Consider the following 25,576-nt stretch of genomic DNA (forward strand, 5'->3'; position numbering starts at 1 on the left):
CCTTACTCAAAAACATGCACATAACAAAAATATAAAAGCAGGTTACAAAAGTTAAGTAAAGGCAACGGGCGGACTTATCGCTAACAAGCGATTTCTTCCAGGCAACCCTAATGTGGAACAATGAAAAAGAAACACCTGCAGAGGTACAAGAAATGCAAAAATAATTTTAAAAAAATCTCGAAATAACACGTTACTCTAATTAAAATAAAATAAAGTAAAATCTAAAGATTAAATAACAATAATAATAAATAAAAATATGCTTTAAAAATACGCTTTACTATATTATTAAAGATTTATTTATTAATCAATACAAAAATCGTTATGTTTACATTTTTAAGTATAAGTATTAGTTGTGTTAGTATTAATCAAAATTTTGTATGTAATACAATTTTAAAAATCATTTATTTAACAGTTCATGATCGGGTGCTCCAGTTTTGTAGCCTTCGTAGAACTTCTTGTATATATCATTTGATATAATGTACTCTTTAACAACCGGATCTTTTTGCATGTTCCTTATGTATTGCACCTGAAAGTAAACATTAACTTACAAATATGTTTACATATGCCTAGTGTCCGGCAAATAAGTTAGCCAGTGTTATGAAACAACAATATGAATTGTTAAGTGTTTTCAATTAAACATCACGCAAAATATGGCTACACTAATAATAAGTTATTATTAAGTTGCTAATTTTTTCTGTGCATAATTGTTTTGCTACCAATACTATAATTGAACAACCAAAATGGTGTGAAAAAAGAGACTAATTTAAAAAAAATATCGGTTACATTTAAACCTACCCTAAAAACCCTTCGAATAGAATTAAATATATAAACTGAGCAATGAGAAAATTTAAAATTCAGTATTTTAAAGGGATTTTTTTTGTTTAATGTAAAATTAGCTTATTTTATATAATACGGAAAATGAACAGCATCGCAGCCCATATACACCCATTTTTAGTGAGTGCGTTGCCACTTGCCAGCGTTTGACACTACACTCCAATCAGCAGTACACTCCAACTTTAATAATATCAGAATACTGTACCTTATTCTCTCTAGCCTTAAAAGTTTATGAATCTATGAAAGCAACCTACCAATGATGGATATTTTTTGTCGTCTATAGCTATTCTAGAATCAAATTCAATAGCAACTGGAACCCTCTCAAACCAGGGCCAAATCATATAGTCAGCATAGCCCGGATCGGTACCGTCCAAGAACGTGGTGCGCCGTTGCTTCAATTCATCTTCAATGAATTGCAATACAGCGTTATAATTCTTAATCGTATCCTCATTTATTGTATCTGGGGCTCGGTATATTTTGAAGAGGAATGAATCCATCTAAACATATAAGTAGGTATGTTAAGATAGTGGTATTGTCAGACTAATTTCCAAAGTTGTTGTACTTACAGGACTTATCATTTCCACAAGAATTTTTTGTTTTGCCTTTTTAACGGGATTTTTGGAAAGCAGTGGGCGCTGCGAAAACACTTCGTCTATGTATTCACTTACAATTAAACTCTCTGTTATACAGACGCCATCAGCTGTTTCCAATGCTGGCACCATTCCTGTAATAATTGAACTTATCAACCATTGTCTGCGTTTGCGTGAACACCAGAAGAGGATTGCAAAAACTGTTTCATACCAACGATTTATCTGCGTAGTTAAGTTATTTATGTAAAACACAAAATTACGCTATAGCGTAAAACATATTAAAAGGAATCACTTAGTGTAAGAAAATACAGGCCGTATTCCAAAACAAACAATCTATAGAATATTGTAAGGCTGAGGTCATCATAATTCAGCTCATAACCATACATACTCATCTACCTTGAAATAATTATAGTTTGTCAGCCTCCACCTCAGCCCATTTTTGCATAATTCGTAAATTAGGCAAACAATTATTATACTTTTTCAGTGTTCTGATCTGAATCTACTGAAAAACTGATCACCTACTTGTCACAAAATCACTATTATATATTTACAGAAGCAACTTGAAAGAATGAAGTTTAAATAAAGAAAAATCTCAAGAAAGTTTTTTAGTAAAAAATGCCGGTGTGTTTGCAATAATGCATTATTATTGTGCGGCGGTCAAGAGGATTAGTTTTAGAATAATAAATTACTGTACCCAAAGGACTTTTGCTCTTTAGCCACTCCGGTTTGTTAACAAGATCAATGTTAACAATTTCGTATTCAACATTCTTAGCAATAAGGGCTAGAACGGACCTCTGTGCGTAAGGGCAGTACCTCATGTTATATAAACGAAGTTTGCCATTCCATTTTGGAAGAGGATCTCCTGAAAATTACACAAAATAGTAATTCTTTAGTAGATATTAATTATAAAAAAAAAATCTATCATTAGATGTCATAATATTGGTAATTAATACATTATTTTCTCTAAAAATTAAAAAAAATAATAGTTTACAAATTGGTATAGGAGCTTTTAGTAATTGGGGGACATACATAAAAAATGAAAAACATCATTTTAAACTTCCTTTTTCGAAATCTTTCAAAAATTTATTTAATTGTAGGTAAGTATATAATATAAAATGGAAAATATAATTTCCTTAAATACAGATATTGTCTTAGATAGGTCCAATAATTTACGACCGCTGGTATTTATTATTTAGCAAATTAAGCTAAATACTTAAAAAGTTGCATTATATAATATAAAATGGAAAATATAATTTCCTTAAATACAGATATTGTCTTAGATAGGTCCAATAATTTACGACCGCTGGTATTTATTATGTAGCAAATTAAGCTAAATACTTAATTTGCTAAATCATAAACTACCAAATTAGATTACAATAGTATAAATATACTACATGAGTAACTAATTATTACTGACCACCTATTTAAATATAATGAACTATCTCAACTTGAAAAAGAAGTTTTATATTAGGAAAAAAAGTAAATTAAATTATCTATTCTTATTTTCAAAATACATAAAATCAGTTAAAAACCACAAACCTGTTTTCAAATGTTTTGTGTTAAAGTCCACAGATTTCTTGATAGCAGACGCCATATTTCTGTAACAACTGTACGGCATCACAGCTTGAATGATATTGTGAAGTTTGCAGTAACCTCGTATAGGGTGGTTGCACTGCTAACTGGTGCTAACATCATATCAGCTGCTAAATGGAGCGTATAGGGTGAACTCTATAGAAAAATAATAAGGTTAGCAAGTTGACCTTGGCATAATGATGTGGAATCGCGGAACGCGGACGTTTCAAATCGAAATTATATTTTCAATTGTACGATATCTTGTCTGCGCGTTTTCCGCTAAAAACCTCCCTTTGTTGCTACTTCCTTCTTTAAAGACACTCTCCTTAAAGCCTCAGCTAGCATCGGAATAATGGGCGTTGACATATCGAATGACGTTCAGTTTCGCGGTCATCTGGAAGGGAAGGCTCAATTAGCCTCCAAAAGGCTTGGTGTGCTCAGCAAGGCGAGACGGTACATCACTCCGGGCCACCGCTTGTAACTCTATAAAGCGCAAATTCGGCCCCACATGGAATTCTGTTCTCAGCGGGAGCTCCATCCACTTGATTGTATTCAACGAAAAGCGATTCGAATCGTCGACGACCAGTCACTTTCCGTGCGGCTTGATCCCTTGGCGTTGCGTAGAGATGTGGGGTCTCTCTGCACCTTCTACCGCATTTACCATGGAGAGTGTTCAGAGGAGTTTTTCGGTCTAATACCTGCAGCTGAGTTTCATTATTGGACGTCAAGGCAAAATACCATCCGTATCACCTCGACCTCCGTCGTTCCACAACTGAGCGCTGTCTAAGGCAGTTTTTGCCGCGCACCACCACTATGTGGAACCAGCTGCCCACTGAAGTATTTCCGAACCAATTCGACATAGGGTCCTTCAAGACAAGAGTGTCCAATTCTTGAAAGGTCGGCAACGCACTTACGAGCCTTCTAGCAATGTGATTGTCCATCCATGATTGTCCTGCCCGTTTGCCTCCTATTACAATAAAATCTGTTACAAATCTGTATACGATATGCTTATCTACGTAACTTTATCTGCAGCATTTAAAAAATATATGGATCTTTATCATACCATAGACATTGTTCTAATAAAGTACTATCGCTGCATAGTCGGGTAGCAACTAGTATTGTCTTTGATTAACATAACCTTTACACATTTAAAGAAAAAACTTTTTAACCGGATTAAAGTTATGTATTATTATAAATTTACAATTATTTAACATAATTGTAAACGTATCCGACGTTTCGCGAGCTTTACAGCGTGCCGATTGTTTTTAAACAATCCGCGAAAATAGAGGACACCGTGAGCCATTTTTGCCAAAACCCTCCATCTTTTAGTGGATACCAACTCCAGGGAAATAAATACAGATAATGCAACTTTCTCTGCAGTTGTGATACTTTTTGACATCCAACACCTTTTGTCTTAAGTCTTCAATCATCGTGACCACGCACGCTGTAAAGCACGCGAAACGTCGGATAAATTTAAAATTATGTTAAATAATTGTAAATTTATAATAATACATAACTTTAATCCGGTTAAAAAGATTTTTTTTTACTAGGCAACTTTTTAAATATGATCTATATATAGTCGAAACAAATCTTTAGTGTTTAAGACAATCTTTGAATGTCACATTTTTATGTTTCTACGTAACAGGTTGATGAAAATTTAAGACAAAACATTGCCTTTGTGATTGAACAAACGTAATCGTATCATTTCGCGTGTCTACGCTGTTTGACTAGCGCGCCATCGTTTAACGTTCTCAAACCCTAGGGTATCCAGTATCCACACTGTCATGAAATAATGAGGAGAATAGAGAAGTGGGCAAGAACTTCTCACTCATACATCACCGCTTGTGCGCTTTCGACGCATCTGTGCCATACAAGTTTACCTTTATAGGGTTTACGCTCCTTAGATCCGTTGCGTAATGACAATAAAACACAAAATTTGTTCTAAAACATATATTTGTTAACACAACCTAACTTTGTATCGTAAATAAAATTGCAATATAGAATATATTACTACTTCAATAACATTACAACAATCAATAAAGCATTGCATGGTAAATAATAAACGACATAAATGACATTAGGAACGACAGTAAATATTTGCAATTTCAAAAAAATACAATTCCAACAAAACAATTATTTTGCTTGTTATAAATACATACATACAAATAATATAAATTTAGTTGAAATGTTTGATAGATAGAGGAAGGACGCATAATTTTTTATTATATAGACCAATAATTCAGATTTTTTTACATAAGACCGGAAGACATTTACGAACCGTTCATTTATCAGCTTACCTAATAAGATCTATGTAGCATGAGATTCATAGTAACTAATTAATAAGCAAACGGTCAAGGTAAGATTTCATACATTTTATTTTTCAAGATATCAAATTTTAAAGGAATTTTTTTTATTCAAAACATTCAACCAAATTGAGATCTTACACTGTTAAGCTTAGGTTTCCCAGAAAAGCGGTGCCGTTATCTAACGGCCGTAATGTAACGTTGGATGACATCACCCATACGTTGTCTATAAATAACATCGGAGTAGGTTTTCTAGAGAACGTTGAGTGTCACCGTAACGTCAAATAGTGGTGCTGTCATTTGCATGACAGCCGACATAGCGGTGATAAACATTAGTTCAACGTTTTTCGCGTGTTGCGGTGCCCATATTTAATTAATACCATGATTGGAAACGTGACTTGAACGAAAATGATGTTTTCTTTGCATTATGTTAAAAAGTAAAGACAGCCGTTATTAACAACCGTAAAATGACGGCCGTCAGTTAACGGCACCTCTTTTCTAGGAAACCTAAGCTTTACTACTTATATTCGTTCATCTGCCGAGTACCGGATATACTGCGGATTTAACCAACGGTTTTTGTTAACACTAAAGCAGTAATGAACCCTTGTTTCGTATCAGCTATCGTAGCCACATATGATGTGGTATTCAGTTAAGAGCCAGAAGAAAGAGGTGTAATAATAAGTAGTAATCTCACTTTGGCTTTGATTATTTTTTAATATCCATTTGATACATGAGAAAATATTTAAATTTGTCGGTACAACCAAATTCAGCTGATCGCTTCAGTTGCGAATAGCTCTGGCCGAATAGAAGTTATTCGGTATTCTGACGAAATATAGGCCGAATAATTGTTGCAAGTCTAAAATAAAACTATAGGGAAGCACAATTATAGCACCAGGCTAACGAAGATCAGATTTCTTTCATTCAGACTATATCCACGTACACGGTTTTCTTAAATAATTATTTTAGAAGTAAATATGTTACACATAGGCTGATTTTATCATTCTGATAGTATTCGCTTATTAAAGGTATGACAACGTGTTTTAAGAAAATGCCGACTTAGCGTCGATAGATTTTCTTTCTCAGATAAAACACAAATATTTGGACTGATTCGGAAAACGAAACCAAAAATTTAAAAAAAATAGCGGCGTTGTACACTTTTTTTGGAATGGGTAAAAAATTTTAAACTCGCGTCAGGATACGTGACCTGATAGAAAATTCGTAAGACAGATGGAGAGTAGACAGCTGGCGCGGCGTATTTAATGTTATATAAATTGTCATGTTTGTGTACGATAGCGCAATAAATAAATATGGTATCCTACCACAAAAATCAGTACTTTTATACTGATAATTAAAGCAATTCGTGCAAAATTATTCCCTAACCATCCAAAAATATCAAAAATGCACAACGTTAATATTAAAGTTTTCACTTCTGCCGGCACTCCCGGAGTGCAACCCGTCGTTTTTTTTAATTACGGATATTACGTTGTATTGCTGCATTTAGACAAAAAGTTAAATTATGATATACAAAAATCAGCCCTGTTCTTTTTAATTTGACAATGTTACACGTAAACACAAACGGTTTTTAAACTTAATTCAAGATAAAACAATAAAAATTAACTTTTGTCATATACTTACACACTATTAAGTATTGCATTTGTACTATTATATAATATTCCTAAAATAGTTAAGTACATTCTTAATTTACGTGCATTGGAATGCGACAAATTAAAAAATCAAATACAATTAATATGAAGGAGTATTATTTAATTTCAACGACAATTAAAAATCATCTTGGCTTTAAATTGTGATTATTTTTTATTGTAACATATTTCGTATATTTAGTTAATTAGTAAAATATAGGTATTTTTTCTAAGCTCTTCTTAGGTATAGGGTTTAACTGCAGAAACCTAAACTAAATACTATTAGCAGCAGGCTTACCCCGTAACTTCCAACTCCAGTTCCAATATCTAATTTTTTATCGACCGTTCGTAACATTCAGTCAATTTGCAAATCGATTTCCATTTTACAGAGTAGCCCCTCTGATGTTGAAAGAATTTAGATAAATACTTTATATCACGTTATGCAAATTTAGAGCTTAATAAATATTCCTTTCCCATCTCCCAGATTAAAAAAATATAATCCTATTCGCTCTTACCAAACATCAAGGAGCTGTCCATTAATCACGTGAGGTTTGAAATGGGGGGAGAGGGGTGCGGCAAAAATCACAAGGGGGAGGGGGGGTATAGTAAGATATCACGTGTACTTATTTTTTCATCAATCGTGTGATTTTTATACCGAAAAGCGGCTTAGAAAAACGATCGATCGGTAGATCGAGAGAGATTCTCTGCGCGTGATGACGCCGAGTGGTTTGATGAAACCGACGTTGATCTTCAACCAAGTACAGTGCCAACAACTGACTTGCAAGATGCTTATCCAGTTGTTAGTATTAAAGAAAGTCTTACTAATCTGTGAAAATGTACATAAAATATGTTTATGTACTAATACAATATATATTTTTCGTATGATTACACCATTCCTTTGATATTATTTTTATGCCAGTCAAAAACAACCTTTCTGTCTAGATATTTTTATCATGGTCCTTAATTTTCTAGAATAGTATTAGATTATAGTTTATACCGGTACTTATTATATTATAAAAAATTTAAGATTCTTTGTAGGTACTTAAAAAATACACGTGATTTTTGGTGGCGGGTGGGGGGGTAGTCTTAAACATCACCATGGGGGAGGGAGGGGTTAAATATTAAAAAAAAAATCATGTGATTAATTGACAGCCCCAAAGTTGACAGATGTCAAAAATGACATAACTACGTCTTCTTTTTGAATATATTTGGTATATTGATATTAGTTTTCGAGTGTTGGAACATCTGCGTCATGCGCCTGCCCACTTCCTGTGCTGTGTGCAGGTTCGAGGCCGGACGAGGCGAGGGAATCGGTTCATTGCTCACCACATGAAGCAAGGCTTCTATTGCGGGCTTGAACTGCGTTAACGACGATTGTGATTGGACGGTTTCGTCAAGTTTGCTGTAAAAACAATATATCATATTTTTATATAATTACCATGCGTTGTAGTGAACAAATTAGAAGGAACAGGACGGTCTTATAGCTTTCGAGTGATTTATTTCAAACAAAATTAATGTTTTTTTATGTAACTTCTCACTTCTGTTCTAGGGCATATTGTCTATACCTTTTGTTTTTCGCATTAAACCACAGATAAAAGATGGACTTTCAGTACAACTATATGGACCAAGAGGAAGAAGAGGGCTCCCTAGAAAAAGGTAGATAGAAGATATTAAGTTTGAACATAGACGCCACAAATATTATTTTTTTAAATATAGGAAAACTTAGAGGATATAATATAAATATAGGAGACTTAGAGAACTTGTGGAGGAGTGCTGACTATAGATATCGGATAACTGAAACGTTTAATTTACGTAAACTTTTACGTTCAAGTATTACGTCACACAATTTTTGTAGACTCTTGACCCCCCCCCCCCCCATGTAACGCGCCGTAACGTTTTTCGTTACCCAATAGTAAAACGTTTCGTGACCACCGAGTGACTCTTTATACCTAAAAGTTACCGTTATGTGCTGTAAAGTACTGCAAAGTCAAAAATAATATAAATAATAACGCTTTACAAGAGCACAAATAATAATATAAATACCGTAATGCCGGTAACAATGCAGGATGATGCGAACAGTGGTGCACGGCGAGTTGTAACCCTGGCGTTAGTGCGGATAAGCACTCGGCGGATAGCTGCCGATAGCAGAGACCGCAGAGTAACGATACAGCTGAAATTTAAAGGTTTTTTGGGTTAGGTTAGTTATTCAAAATAAATAGTACATCTGCGATTTATTTTGGTGCAAAACACATTTAGATTAAAAAAAACTGTTACTAATCAAAAATAATATTAGTTTCTAAGCTATTATTGTTATCCAAATACCCACCAGCACGCCAATTAGACAAAAATGAAATTTAAAAAAAAAAATTTTTTTTTTTATATTTAATATAGTTTTAGTGTTTTATTTAAGATACCGAAGATTCCCTAAAATGTAGTTTAATCTCTATATAACATATTTAATAACGTCATTGGTCCCTGCTTTAGTGAGCGGAGGAGTAGAAAAAAAATCTCTTTTATTTTTATTTTTCAGAAAATGTATTTCTAAAAACTATATACATCATACATCAGTGGCGCTACAACCTTTTTAGGTCTTGGCCTCAGATACCTGTATCTGTTTCATGATCATTTGAAAATCTAATAGGCAAGTAGGTGATCAGCCTCCTATGCCTGACAAGCTGTCGACGATTTCGGTCTAAGTTAAGCCGGTTTCCTCACGATGTTTTCCTTCACCGTTCGAGCAAACTCTAAATGCACATAAAAAGTCCATTGGTGCCGGGAATCGAACCTACGACCTCAGGGATGAGAATTTCACGCTGCACAAAAACTATATAATTCTTGCAAAACAGATTGCTATATTAGATTTACATTTATATTATTTAGATAAATTTCTATACCTTTTTCCGACACCGCATGACTTTCCACTGTAGGCAGTACTAGAAGTGTTAAAGCTTCCGCCGCTTTCGCACTCTCCCGACTTGTCAAGGGCCGGGTATTGAACAATTCTTCGAACGGAGGCCAGCACAGGGAATGTATGGACGCACTAGATTCTGAAAGACCTCGAACAACGCAGCTCCGAGCGACACTCCCCCATGCAGTTATTGCTGCTTCGCGTACTGATCTGTAATATTAATGTCAGCGTAAAATTGTAAACACCGTTAGATTGTAATCTATCTCGCGAGATTATAAACTGTCGAAAGATTGTGAACCTCAGCGTACTGCTTACGGTTTAACGTATTATTATTCGGTAGATTGTAATCTATCGAAGTGAAACCGTCAAATTGTGTAACGGCCATTTTGTACTTTTCTATTGGTTATAAGAGATGTGACATTCTCGTTTTCTATTGGTTATAAGTGATGTGACATTCTCGATAAATTAATCGAATCGATTATTTCCTCATTTGTTAATTTTAAAGTTAAACCTAATTGAACCATTACTTGTCATACATTACTTTAACTTCATGTTTCAATTAGCGTAGGGTTCCGAAAATTTTGAAATTATTCAAAAAGTACCCAAATCCGAATCAGAGCACCCCACTATCCACGTGGTCTTGTCTGCCCTACCCTAAATATTGAATGGTTATTGTTTCTCCAGAAATCGAACCTGGATGTACGTTAACTGAATCTAAAGGAATTTACGTACGGCTAATAAAATTGATATTAAAAAGAGTGGCGGAGAGTTTATTGCCAGTTCTTCTCTTCCGTTCTACGCCCTTGAGAACTGGCAGTAAATGTAAAATTAGAAGCATTTCCTACATATTTTTTTGTTTAAGAATAAATGATTTTGACTTTTTTTGATAATAGGTAAAGTTATTTATTAGGTACTTAAAAAGCACGCCTTCAAACCAATAATAAATAATAATAAAGTATAATTCATGACAGAAATATGGTTGTGACTAAATTGATCTAGCGCTAGTACCCACACTAACTACACTTTAACGAGAGCCCCTGTGTTGTGGTAACTTGACGCGTTAATTTGTCTCTTTCTGACAAAATGTATTTTAATAATGATAAAAAGGGGCCGATAGATTATTTATTTCTACTTTTGTTTCTAGATATACATTATTGATTGTTTTGCGTTCTTTTTCTTGATTTCAATATTTAATCCTCAATTTGACAACAACTGATATCAAACGTTGCAATACAGACTTATTGCATTGTATGGACTAAAGATAGATAAAGTTTAGAGTTCTTCAAAGCGATAATATTGAATTGATGAGATAAGTGTTGAAGGAAGTTCAAGACAATTCACACCAATTGACCTAGTCCCATGCTAAGCTGGCGAAGCTTGTGTTATGGGAACTAGGCAACGGATATACATTATACATACATATTATAGATAGATAGACATATAAATACATATTTAAACACCCAAGACCTAGGCAGAACACCAAATGCTCATCACATCGATGTTCGTCTCAGCCGGGGATCGAACCCAGGACAGGGGTACTAACCACTAGACCAATGAGTCGTCAATTTAGTCAGGGCGGCGACGCGAAGGAGCCCCATAGGGGGCAGCTCCCCCAGACATCCCATTTTGTTTTTTTACGATGTCAAGAGATCGTAAAGCTTTAATCTCTATTGAGTCTGGCAGCAGGAGGTATAGCAAACGGGTATTGAAAGATACTTACGTGTCCTCATCATATAGCAACGCAGTGATTGTTGGCAACATCCGTGCTTCGAGGCAAGCGTCACTGACGGTACTCGTATTAAGTAGCTCACTTAGAAGAGACGCGGTAAAAGTCCGAATACTTGCGCTAGATGTCGCTGAAACTAAAAAAAAATATATAATTTTACTGATGTAAATCATCATACATAATAAAGTTTATTTAAATATCACAAAAAAAAATATTTCTACATAATTAATGAAATGGACATTTTTTATTTTAAAAGTTGACTTAGCTAACTTCAAGGTGTCGGATATTTGTGACGGTGTGCGCGCGCATCGTAAAAATTTACTCTCATAATTTTCCCTAACGCGCCAAAAGAAGTATTTATTTATTTATTTATTTATTTCGTAATCTTACAGCTAACATAAATTATATATAATAACAAACAGTTACACTGAAAATATAGTCAGAGATGGAATACATAATACATTATATAACTTCAAAAATATATGTTGGTGGTAGGCACGGTCGTGCTTTAAAAATACCAACGAATCAGGCATAAGAATACCAATGAAATGAGTCTGTCCCATGGCCAGTTTGGCAACGGATCATCAAAAATGAAGCCAATATAGAGGTTAGTTGTCTTACATTTTTGAAGGCACTGCAAATAAAAGTCTAAAACGTCTGGTCGGTGCTTGGAGAGCCATTTTAGCGGTATTGATAGAACTTTTGCTGGAAGACTTCGTATGCTGCTGTAGGTGACCCATCTGGAATGAAAAAAATATCCATCATATCCAGATAATGCGAATGGGATTGAGGTTCACGTATTATAGTGTTAGTTTTTAATATTTATTTAATTAAATTCTAAACATTTTTTATGAAACATATTCTTAAGAATCTTGCTACAAGTGCGCATGTGCAATAGTTACTCATTTGACTCGTTTGGTTGTTTACGAACATCTCCCCGAAGTGGGATGGTCGAGTCGGAGTAGGGAATAGATTATAAAAGAGGTTGTTACACGTGCGCACGGGCAATTCCTTTGTTCAACTTTGAAGTTATACAGTTTATGTCATCATTGGAGTGTTTAATTTCCTACCCTAAGAACTAGATCAACTAGTCCTTACAATAGTATGTATGGGGTGTAATATATGAGAACCACATTATCCGCACCGCACATCATTTATACGTATTTGGGAGGAAACGAAACGGATCGTCTAGGTCGCGATGTATCAAGTGACGTCATTTGATATATCGCCGTATGCAACGTAATTTTGTCAGTGCAACTTCAGTGTTATAACTTTTGCATTAATAACGGTAATTACTGATTATTTAAATTAAATGTATTAGATAAAATTTAGGCAATATACTTCACAGTATTACGACCCTTTCATTTATTACTTTAAAAAAATGTAATTTTAGAATTTATAACTATCGTGTAATCCTTTTCGATTTTACTCCACTCCGATGTTTCTGTGACCCAAAATGTGTCATGGCTTCCGAAACCAGAAACTTCTAGCGCTTCCTTGTGCCATTTCCCTCCAATTGCTGGCTTTTAGTTGCAGTAGGTCTTCCAATCGTCAATCCAGTGGTACCTGGCCCGGCTTACAGGTCTCTGACCCCTAGGCTTAAGTATGCTTCCTTCACGGTTCGATCTTGGCCCTTGCGCTCAAGCTGCCCCAGCCAACGTAGGCTTATTTACGCCTATAATGTTGGCTTTATAAGCGTTAGGCAAAGTTTTGTTGGCTTAACTATATTATTATAGATTTCTTAATTAATCCATACAAACATCGTTTTGATTACATTTCTTAGTATTAAGGCTACCACTGACGATACGTCCATATAGTAGACTTCCTTTTGGATGCACTCCAAATGGAAATTTATCGAGATATGGTACCATTCACAATACTTCCATTTGGATGCATGGCGTCACTTCGAACTTTGCAATCGTACGGAACGGAAATAAATAATACTATGGATAACAATACTTTACTGGTGGCAGCAGTTGTGTGTATTTTATTAAAAAGACAAAAAAAACCTAAGAGAAGGCGGATGAAGGATTGGTTGAAACAAAGAAAATTATAACGCTTGACAAATACACAGCACATGCACCACCATCGACATCAAAACATAAACTGAAACAATAACCTCACAAAAATGGACGCCGTTTCGCCCATTCACGGACAATTCAGACTGCTTCCATATGGCGTGGCGCACGTTTCTGACATTGACGGACGTCCGCGGATGACGTCCATTTGGCCTGGACGCATGGATTTCAATCCGTTTGGAAATCCAGAGCTGCCTGACGTCCATCCAAATGGAATATTTTTTTACCATTCATGGGACGATTTTGGACGACGACTACTCCATTCGGATTAATGGACGTATCGTCAGTGGTAGCCTTTAGTTGTGTCAGTATAAGTTTTAAAAAAATATTAATTTTAGTGTTCTAGTTTGTCTATCTATTTGTCTTACATATAACTTGTATAATATATTAAAATGCTGTGGATTATTTAATATAAATAAGTCTTACTGTCTAATACATTTTTAAATATTTAAGAAACAGGCTTCAGACACTTACATCTATAACTGACATAGATTATTATGAACCATAAATGACAAGAGGGAATTCTCGTAATAAGTGATTAAAGTTTTCGTATAATTTATTCATTATTTCATTTGTGTAATCAATCTTTGAATTTATCAAAATCTACACATTATCTTCATAAATAATTTATATATTGTTATTTCGATTGTCATTCACATTCTTCGAATATCTATCCTATCGATTTATAATATCCGACGTCATAACATTATCATAATTAATCAATTAAATTAATTAATACTGATCCGAACCGACGCTGCAGATTATTTTTATCATTGTTTTATTGTTAAACGTACTAAAGGCACCGAAAATCTTTCTTACATCCATAAACCTGTACGTATGTACGTTAATTTTGTGTCTGTATATTTATTTAATCATAAAAGCTTGCCTCGGCATACAGATGCATTGGTACAAGAAAAATAAAATATTTAATGAAACAAGCACTTATAGGAAAAAATAACAAACACGGAGATTTTAAAAAAAGTCATTAAAAGTTCTGCTATTCATCGATAGAGGGCAAAACTAAAAGTATCACCGCTGTGCCGGTCGGAGCGTAAGGGTATTTTCGTTACGGAATTTCTGGATTCGGTCTCCACGCTCTAGGCCCGCGATAGAAGCTATGCAATAGCTAAAAAACTAAAGGAAAATTTATTTCAAAGTGTGATGGGAGCAACTATGAATACCAAGCACGTCGTACAAAACCTCAAGCCTTCCTCGATAATCCAATTTTTTTTAAATTCCTGAGATTGTTCAACCAAAAAAAACAATCTTGATAATATTTAATATAGATAATATTTTTTTCTGTGTCGGTACAAAATGGTTCATGTTAAGGGCCATTAATGACTCATTACTTTTATAATCTTTGATCTCAATAATTAAAGTTTAATCACAAATTGTAGATATATCAATAATCAATATCATTAATGACTTTTAAGTTCTTAAATAGGTAATCAATGTTGATTATCATAAATATAAAAGTTATTTATTAATATCATCTGAACGCACGTACGTGACAACGTGCACGCTTTGAACGACGCACGATAACGACGTTATTCGAACGTCGTTTTCATAATGACTGGAGAATTTTAATTTATCATTTGCGCAAGAAAATTGCTTAATCGTCTTTGTGATTCATTACTCCAGCGTGGAATAAACAATTACATACATAGTCGGTAAAATGAAACCTTTCCGAGGTTTTGGCTATTCCTCTCAAGCGCAGGCCCCATACAAATGGCGTGAACAAAACGTGTGTCCTAAATTTGTACATGACCCATGTCTCAGACCAGCGCTAATAAAAAAGTTTGTGTACCACAGGATCTAAAGATTGCGATATTAGTCACGGTTTTTTAATTAAACTATACCGAAATCGGTACAATTTATTATTATTGTGTATAAAGTGAAACTAGATTCGCTATTCCTGCGACAGCTATCGCGAGTAATCTATTCAAGTTCATGTCTACATAACATTATCTTAATGCTACGAGAAATAAATTATTTTATTTCTACACTATTAAAATACATTTTTTCACACTTTAGTACGAATTATCATGTACTGGATTTGTTACTTATCTATTGTTTATACTTTATATGAAAACTTTTTAACATAAAAACCTTGTTGTATCAATACTCACTTTTGCAAGAATTCCTCTTGTTGCGAACTCTCTGTCGTAGTTAAAATTGTAACTAAATATATTCCAACAACAACACAGCTGTCAACATTAACTGTATGTAATTTCTCCAATTTGTTTTCCAATTCATTAATTGTATTAAAAAATATCGGCTTCAATATTTCACTGGTGAAGCGAACGCCGAAATTGTACACGTAACTACTAAATAAACTTATTAAAACTTCATAAACTGCCGAATGATTTAGTATTTTGTTTGATGTCGTAATTTCTAGTATTTGCTTTACTCTGAAAGGAAAGATGAAATATTAGAGCTCTTTTGTTGGTTCATCCGACAAAACACAATAATAAATACACATAGTGATTTATAAAATTATTTTATAATGAAGAGAAGTGTGTCGAATAAATTAAAATAAATTTTTAAAGATTTATTATCCTATAAACTGCCATTGATAAATAAAGCTAAAATAAATTACTAAACCGTATAAATGGCGCCAAAAGCACAAAGCGGGCGGCGGGCGCGATCACAGATAAGCATATTAATGCCATAGAGTATAGACTGACATTGCGTGCCACCAGTAAGTATAAAACCTCGTTGGTGATTCAAACTTCATAGAATTAACCTCTCCTATATAGACATGAACGATTTTTTGATGTGTTAACTTATTAGACAACTGATTTTGTGTACATATATAATTTTGACATTAGTTAAAATATTAAAATAAAATACTTACGCATTTATAAACCACTCCAACTCAGTCCATCTAACATCGGAATTCTCTTTTAAGAGCGAATTCACAGCCACCAACAATGACTTTGCATCTCTCTCACTCACATAACACTGTACATCCATAAAGCTATCCTCGCACAATAATACTTCTTGCAAATTATCACAGTCCATTTTTATTATATCTTTAACTATTTGTACGTTAATAACATATACTAATTTCGCCAACACTAGGGATCTTAGTATGTTTAAGTATAGAAGGGCATCTTTCCATTCACCATCGTTTGTAGATTTCACTAAATTCGAAATTATACGGGTATATAGCGACGACGAGAATTTTCCTAAAAGACATTTGTTTAGTTAATATCGACAAAATGGGGTTTAATTTTCTTTAATAGTAAGTAATGGTCATTAATTCTTGGCAAATGGACAAATTCTTAATTAACTAGAACTAGAATCTTACAAATCATAAACTTACATAAGCCTCTACTTAATGCAGGCACATAACACTTAAATATTAAATAAAATAAAACCATTGGCGCTACAACTCTTAGTCTTCGCTTCAGATTCTGTTTCGTGATATTTTTTAAAAGGCAAGTAAGTGGGTTAACATGCTTGTCTCGTATCTTAGAGGTCGTGCGTTCGAATCTTGGATCAATGCATTTTGTTTGTATGTTTGCGGAGGAGCACTCACACTGCACACTGTCTTGGGTGCTGGCAAAAATTGGTGCCCCAACTTAGTTTTGGCCTCGGTTATCTACATCTGTTTTGAGATTTTTCTTTATGTGCAAGAAACCCACACGAAAGCTCATGCCATCGACTTTTTGAGTATGCCGATTTTCACGATGTTTTCTTCACCGTACGAGCGAGAATTAAATGCGCACAAAAAAGTATATCGTTGCACCACTGTGATTCGAACTTACGAACAACACCTCTCAATCAAATATTTATAAAGGCAATGAGTCAGTCCTATCCAAAACATCGGATGACTCCAAAGCATCAATAGTATGAAAATCAATTACCAGCTATGAGCGAAGTCCGGGCCAGCACCGGAACATACACCCTCACTGTATCCTTAACAATTAAATCCACCGGATCCTTTAGAAAACTGAACAAAATATTCTCCAACTGCCCATACTTATGTTCCGCTATAGGGCAAATCAAGCACGCTGCTTTTAAGCCCAAAGATCGTATTTCGATTTCAGTAGATTCGCACATAAGTCCAACTAAACTCAGGAGTAGAGAGGTACAGAGTTCTATAGGGACGTATGGGGCAATGGCCAAGCATATTTGACTTGCCAAAACTCGACGTTCAGTTGATCTAGAGGCTAAAAGTTCAGCTATAGAGGATAGTACTTCGCCGCTCCCACCCCATTTTACTATGAGACAGGTAGCTGAAATTTAATGATTGAAATCTTTTACAATGAAACTATATTGTAAAACCTAAGTCTAGAAGTCGAAAAATGGAAAATGATGAGATAAATACAGTGTACGCTCCATGTAACATCCTTCGATATAACAACAAACTCCTTAAAGCGCCGAAATCATTTGGCTTTGGTTGGTTTAGCTTGTCTTCAATGATACACTCTACATAGCATTACACCCACTCTCAATAACGACAACAAGTAACACTAAAGAGTACTATTTAATTTGCCGAAATTAGTTAACTGCGGAGCTGTGTACGTTGTTTTGTCGCTTTATTGTCCTAGCGAGACAATCGAAAACAAAGAACTCTAAATAAGCGCAGTCCCTTGAGTGACGTTATATAGAGTTTACACTGTACACTGTATAATACAATTTTTACATGGCATATTAATTTTTCACCTTACAGTTTTTTTTTATTTTTTTATATATAAGTCTTTATCTTGCAATCAGTCAGCTAGACTATGAGCAGATGTGTTGAGAGCTGTTAGGCGTTCATAGCAAAATCTCCATCGAGACTGCTCCTCTCTTTCAACCGTGTCTATCAAGACTTAGAATTTGTCGCCTTTTAAGCCTATTTATTAGGTCCGGTATGGTTAGTAGGTCACCTTACAGTAGGCAAATTATCTTCTTTAAAAGCAGTATTCAGTAAGAAGTATATACATACCTTCACATATAATCTTTGCGTCCGGCGGGTCGGGTTTTTTAAATAGCGTAAGAAGGGTATGTATCAATTTTGCCCTTCTCGTATCTGCGGGTGGCAGAAGAATTATCGCAGCAGATAATAATGCAGCGGACTCACTCCGGCGGCCTATTAATATGTGCGGAAGAATCTAAAAGATCGTCTTTTATTTCAGCAATAAGGTCACGAAAATTAAAAGTAATCGTAAACAATCATGAGCCGTCATGGTATAAGCTCTAATAAAACTTTTCTTAAGCGACTGTAGTGTGATTTAAAACGTATAACGAGAAAAGAAAGAAGAATTGGAAGAAGAAATCGGTTTAGAAATTATCTTCTAATATAAGCCACCTAGGTTTGATTTCTGGGTGTAAAAACTGGTTTAGATTACAAACACAACACCGCGCCGGTTCAAATAAGAAAAGTGATAAATGATGAAACGTGGAATACAAAAGTATAATTAATTTGTAATATCATAACAAAGGTGTGGTTCTGGTATTCTTAAATAAGTCAAAAAAGTAAAAAAAATAGTTAAAAGTATTATTAAGACTACATCTTAGGGGGCGTCCATAAATTACGTGAGGTGTTTAATGGGGGGAGGGGGTCGAGTCAAATCTCATTTAATCTGACGTTGGAGAGAGGGCAAATATCACGCAATTTTTTTTCTGTTTAAAAAAAAAATTTGGTAAACGGTTGACCCTAAAGGCTATCTCTGCAACTTCCCGCTACCTCCATACCTAAACGCTGAACATTTCACTTATTTTGTTTTATTCGTAAATAAAAGCACGAAGCAATTTTTTTTTTCTTTTTACAATAACAATCCAACGCGTTTACGTAAGAAACCCACATTTTGAAAAATCTCGTGAGATTGGGGGATGGGGTTGAATAAAATCTCACGACATCTCACCAGGGGGGGAGGGAGGTACAGAAAATTTAAAAAAACACCTCACGTAATTTATGGACGCCCCCTTATTAAGTGGCAGCTAGGTGAGGGGTACCGGGTTCGATTCCCGGTTCGAGGGCAAGTTTTAATTTAATTTAAATTTGTTCTCGGCCTTTGGGAGGGTTGTGCGGTACCGGGCGAGTGCCTAAACCGTACATGGAGGTCACGGTCGAATTTCTAAAGACAAGCACGAATTATAAAAAAAATCCTATACTTGACACTGGCTAATGCACAAATCGTGCCAGAGCCATAAAAAAAAGTCTACATTTTTCAAGAATAGAAAGTGATTAACATCATTCAAACAAACGATTACTTTTTTCGATAATAGACTCCAGAAGCTCTAAGCTCCCATAGGATGACAACAAATCCACAGAGGCGATAATGCCACAATATTAATAAAATATTTACCCTCGGTAATGTATCAGCAACGAGTTGCAACAGCGCTGGCAACACCACAGGTTTCTCATTGTTCACTAAATCTGTCAGAAGATCGTTCGAGAGTGGTTCATTGACTTCAAGCGATTCATTGCACCAGTTTAATAATGACTCTTTTAAGCTATTTGGTATCGCGCTGTGAATGTAAGATATTATAAGCTGACAACATTAAATTGAATATTAATAGTAGTTTATGCAACTGTCATCTAATAGAGGGTATTAAAACATGAGTGTAGTTTTTATTACACGAGTGTTTTAATACCTAATTATATGCAGTTGCATACACTACTTTATTTAATCTCATGGCTATAGGTTTCCAAGTCATAAAGTCTTAGTAACATTTCTCGTACGCTTTTCTTGATTTTTCTGGCAAAAGACTATTCGTCAGTTTCGTAGCTGTTTCTAGAATGTCAGGTGGAGTTAAATTTTCATCGGTATCGTCGGTGTTGCTTGACATTTTTGCTATATAAAGTTTTATCCAACAAAATATTACTCAAATTCGTATGTACGAAATAGCGCCAAAATGGAAAAGTCTGTTATTGGTCTATTGGCTAGAAACCATTGCGTTGCGCGCGCAGCGCGCTTACCACATATTATGTGTACTTAAATTGAATTGAAGCCTCCTTGGTCGGGACACATTGTACTTTAATAATTAAAAAAATATTTAAAAGCATTGTTTTGTTAGGAGAATAATGCTTTAATTTAATTTTTTAATTTTCTTAAAGAAGTATGTAAATAAAATATCCCAATAAAAGTCTGTTTTTCATTTCATAATTAGAATATTACCGAATGAGAATATACGAGTAGAACGAGAATATAAATGGGTGTACGGAACAGTTTTGATTATTTTGTCTCTATGATAAAATCTAGAAATTGTGCTTCAGTTTCAATTAATTTTTCTGATTCCGAAATGTATGGGATCTCCATTCGCCAATACTGCGAGTCGTAAATTTTGTGAAGAACGCATCATTGTTCATCATTATTTTCCACAGAGTGCAAAAGTAATCAAATGTCGATATGTAATTGCCTAGCAACAGCTTGTTACCGTTGCCTAGCAACGCTCTCACCTGTCAATCCACATTTCCTTTGAGCTATCCAGGACATTATATTCATAATGCAGCCGCGTCCATTCTGCATCATTCATACTGAGTGTATCATCCAATGTGTTCACGCTACCTCTACGGGTTGGGGTGGGTCTCCCGCTATTATCGACCATTGCTGGCTCGAAAGAACTTGTATTAGAACCTTCTTTCTTAATCCTATAAAAAAATATTATATCAGAAGCAAGTAAAAGCCATCCTTTCATAGTCATACATTTAATTTAAACCCACAGTTAGTTAACTAACTGTCTGCAATAAATAATATATAATAACCAGTGAAATAACGTCATCTACTTAGGGAGCGTTCAAGTATTACGTAACGAATTTTAGGGGGGGGCGGGGTCCTTCTGTAAAACGTTACGATGCGGGGCGGGGATTGAATTACGCGTTATTGTTAATATTATTTTCGACTTTCCAGTACTTTACACCACATAATGGTAACTTTAAGGTATAAAGAGTCTGTAAGTGGTCACGAAACGTTTTACTATACGTGGGTACAGTACTGTACTTGGGTACAGAAAAACGTTACGGCGCGTTACGGGGGGGGGGGTCAATTATCTCTAAAAATTGCGTGACGTAATACTTGAACGCTCCATAAACACTTATTCAATATAGCGTTTGACTAAAAATAAACTCGCAGTAAATAAAGTCAACTTTCGCGTATTTCTGGCGTATTACTCATATCTTTTATATATATATAATGAAAATGGTCTTCGTTTGAGGCTCAATCACGCCTAAACCACTTTTATGAAAATTTATCCATACGGACTTCACCGCGGAAACATTCGGGGAGGCTTCCTAGAACCTCTAAACGTCAACATCTGTTAAAAACTCGATTTTCGAAATATTTCAATTTTCTTAGCGGGAAGTTAAAAAGAAGAATAATAAAATAATGAAACATAAAATTTATTTTAATTCGTCCAGCAAAGCGGGCGCGAAACGGCTAGTATTATATATAATAAAAATTCCTTCCCTCAGGGTTGACAAACGTGAGCTTCATCACACATGTACAATGTGACACAATTGTAAAAAACGTTTAAGAGGAAAACAAATATAAATATTACTATAACTTACGATGAACAATGTTTTTCGTTTTCGATCATTTCAAACTGATCGGGCGTTGCGCTATGCGTCGAATTACTGCTGCCATAATGGTTCTCAGATGCCATACAAGTGATGGGTCTCTGATCTTCAGGATCTCTTATCAAATTTAGCTTTTCACTTGGAATTTGAAGTTCTATACTTTGTTTCTCCGATATTGGACTTGTTAACGAATTCAGACTCACAACAGCAGCGTCATATAATTTTTGGAAATTTAATTTTTCAGTTTCTAATGCGATTATTTTTTGTTTCAATAGATTTATTTCTTCAGCTTGTATGAGTAACTAAAAAACAAAGTCTCTAATAAATATAAAGTCACATTCAAACATACGAATTGTAATATTATTTAGCTATCTTTTACACGTTAATTAATAGAGATCTTCTTTGAGGCATTAATTAATAATTACGGTTAACTTCAACACAATTTAATGTATTATAAAAAAATAATTTTACCCTAAAGCCACTTTTAATTAAATCCACCGCAATGTAAAATGTGGGGAAACTGCGTCATAATTGACTGTAAATCACTTTTTCCGATGTAAATTTTGTTATATTAAGCCTAATAGAAATAAATGATAATATTTTAAATAAACTGGCTGCGTATCGTGTCGGTAATAACGTGTGTACATATCTTATTATGAAACATTTTTGACCCATCAAAACTAATAAATTTTTCTGTAATTCTGATGTCTCTGTTGTTTCATATTAAAAAATTAACTATAATTTGAGAATAGTAACATTTTCACGCTGCTTTATACATCTAGTTCAGAATGTGTACGTACGTAATTTTATCTTATAATAATACAAACAGATTTTTTTAAAATAAAATATTTAGAGCTGTAACATATCATATATATATCAGAATATTCATAATACTAATTATTATTATTCAGTATTAATAAAACAATATTCAGATTGAAATAAGATGAAAGTTACCTCATGATTCAAATCAGTTTCATGTTCAAAAGAGGTCTGACAACTGACACAAATATTTTCATCGCCTTCTGTCTGACACTCGGCATCAGAAAAATAATCACTGTCATACTGTGTGGCAGCATCGCATTTAGGTGGATTCAATATAGTATTACTGCCCCTAAATAAAGGTATTAAACCAGGTGGCCTGGGCATGTTTAAGCCAACATCATCCCAATCTTCAAATTCCTAAAAGCAACAAAAATGCAAAAGCATAGGCAATAAAAGTCAAGATATATTTTCTAATACCTTAATATATGATTATAAATGACTATTTTTAATGCCAGATAAAGCCAAAGACAAATTATGAATACCTATGGTTCATCAGTGGTAATTCCTAGAAAAATAAAAAATAAAAACAGTGGTGCCACAACCTTTTAGGTCTCGGCTTCAAATTAATGTGTCTGTTTTGTGTCTGAAACACTCATGACAGTTTCCTTACAACGTTTTTCTTCACTATTAAACAAGGGTAGGGAGTGTTGTCACTAGATATAATTTTATCTTAATTTACCTGATCAGGATTTTCATCTGAAAATGTTATACTCGTCAATTTGTAATCTTGAAGTAACAAGTACTCATTTATCAAAAAGTTAAGAGCTCTTTTTTCATGTGGCTTAAGTGATTTTTGATTAAAGTTATCTTTTACACTTTTATCTAATGTTGACTCCCCATCTAAAAATTATGATAAATATTTAACTTCTACAAACTATTCTTATAATATTTCTGAGAATCCTACAACTATTTTGCCTTATATATAAAAATTACTATGGACAACGACAATATTTAATAAACAGAAAAATGCACAATTAGAACATAGACTTTTTTTTAACTGTAATTAATACCAACCAAAACATGTTTAATACAGAAAATCAGAATTTGTAAAATAGAAAACCATAACTAACAAGAATATTCACATAATGTGTTATAAAATACTAACCGGCAAACTGAGTAAGGTTTGCTCTTAGTGAATTGATGGTTTCTTTTGCTTTTCTTAACTCAAACTCTAGAACAGCTATATCACCACCACTTCCTGCTCTATCACCACCGCCATCTTCTGAATATCTTGCTGTATCCAGAGAATCTAGTGTTGCTAGGCTAGGTGTACGATCTAAAGTAAAAAAAATCCATAAAAATAAATTACACCATCTTCATTTTCCACGCATGTGTGGATGTGGTTACACAGAGAAGTTTTGAAAAAGATCCAAGTTTGATAGTTTTAATTATAAGCGATACTAAAGAGAAAGGGCAACTCAGAGTACTTTTACTGTAAGTTGTTTTTTATATAAACATTCAAGTCTCAAGTATATGCTAAAATATACATACACATGGAATTCATTTCTGATGCTCTTGAAACATGTTGTTCAAAATTTCCAGGGTTCGAAAAAAATTCTCGTAACTGCGGAAGTTCTTTCCCACTTTCAACCAACTCCGTGTGAAGTTCTAACGCCGTCAAAAAGAAGTGATCTTTTAACAATTTAGTTGCGATATCCTCGTAAGCAAGATGAGGAGCCGCAGAAAATGAATTATCTTCCAAATCCTTATACGGATTCATTGTGATTAGTTATCAGCTTTATTTTGTTCATTAAAAAACTTCAAATTATAATTATTGATGAGTCAAAACATTTCTTTGGTTTGCTTTAGTAGATGAAAGTTAAACCACTTCTGTTTTCTCACCATCTAACACATGAACTTTACCAAAGCAGTTGATTTTTTAATTTAGAATTGAATGGGCTTCATAGGATTATATCGTTGCATAAAAACATCACAATGCAATATTTTTATTTCAATAAAAACATTAAATATATTTATTTCCATTTACTTGTATTTTGACTTTTGAAAGCGGATTGTAGACAGTAGAGACAGTTAACTTTTGTACAGTAGTCGTTGACAGATGTTATTTTAATATTTGACGTTGAACCAAAGACTATAAGTTAGACAAATCACAAAGTCCTATGCCAGAATAAAATCTTACACGAGAAGGGAAAATTTCCAATACTATTTAAATTACTTTAAACAATGCCTATAATCATAATAAGTAAATGTGTAATAAAACAATAAATGCAATATAGACGGTACTTATTATTATAAAATAGACATAATAATGTTATCAAAACATATGTTTAACCCAACACGGTACTTTAGTAATATTTTAAACTAATATTATCCATATTCTACGAGTATTTTATGGCCAACACCTAATGAATCTTTACAGAAACACAAATGATGTGAATTAAGGTATTTAAACAGATAGGATAAAGTATTATCTCTATCGCGTTACTATTTATTAAATTATAACTAGTCTGGCCATAAGTTCTGTTACAAATGAAAATGCATTTTTTTGACGTGATAACGTCTTTAAAATCGTTTTAGTCGGGTGACATGTTCAGAAACTTGTGTCACACCAAAACCTCACGAGCGCGATC

At 34.1% G+C, this 25,576-nt stretch overlaps 2 protein-coding genes across 2 annotated transcripts; both read right to left on the reverse strand.

The window, feature by feature from the left end:
* Positions 1–386: 386 nt before the first annotated feature.
* On the reverse strand, positions 387–4,068 carry LOC125057488 (pyrimidodiazepine synthase-like). Its single transcript, XM_047661211.1, has 6 exons — positions 4,060–4,068; positions 2,964–3,099; positions 2,119–2,286; positions 1,401–1,558; positions 1,089–1,331; positions 387–526 (listed from the first exon to the last, which is right to left on the reverse strand). The coding sequence occupies exons 1-6, from the start codon at positions 4,066–4,068 to the stop codon at positions 398–400; spliced, it is 843 nt and encodes a 280-aa protein (XP_047517167.1). The 3' UTR covers positions 387–397.
* Positions 4,069–8,047: 3,979 nt separating this feature from the next.
* LOC125057436 (RAB11-binding protein RELCH-like) lies at positions 8,048–25,487 on the reverse strand. Its single transcript, XM_047661127.1, has 16 exons — positions 24,477–25,487; positions 24,091–24,261; positions 23,665–23,825; positions 23,118–23,342; positions 22,155–22,465; positions 21,048–21,239; positions 19,954–20,116; positions 18,591–18,756; positions 17,524–17,895; positions 16,509–16,842; positions 15,781–16,062; positions 12,195–12,313; positions 11,568–11,709; positions 9,834–10,057; positions 8,983–9,109; positions 8,048–8,341 (listed from the first exon to the last, which is right to left on the reverse strand). Exons 1-16 carry the CDS (start codon positions 24,703–24,705, stop codon positions 8,125–8,127), a joined length of 3,435 nt encoding a protein of 1,144 aa, XP_047517083.1. The 5' UTR covers positions 24,706–25,487; the 3' UTR covers positions 8,048–8,124.
* Between the last annotated feature and the right edge of the window lie 89 nt (positions 25,488–25,576).

The sequence above is a fragment of the Pieris napi genome, chromosome 16 (assembly GCF_905475465.1).
Source record: "Pieris napi chromosome 16, ilPieNapi1.2, whole genome shotgun sequence".
Lineage (NCBI taxonomy): Eukaryota > Metazoa > Arthropoda > Insecta > Lepidoptera > Pieridae > Pieris > Pieris napi.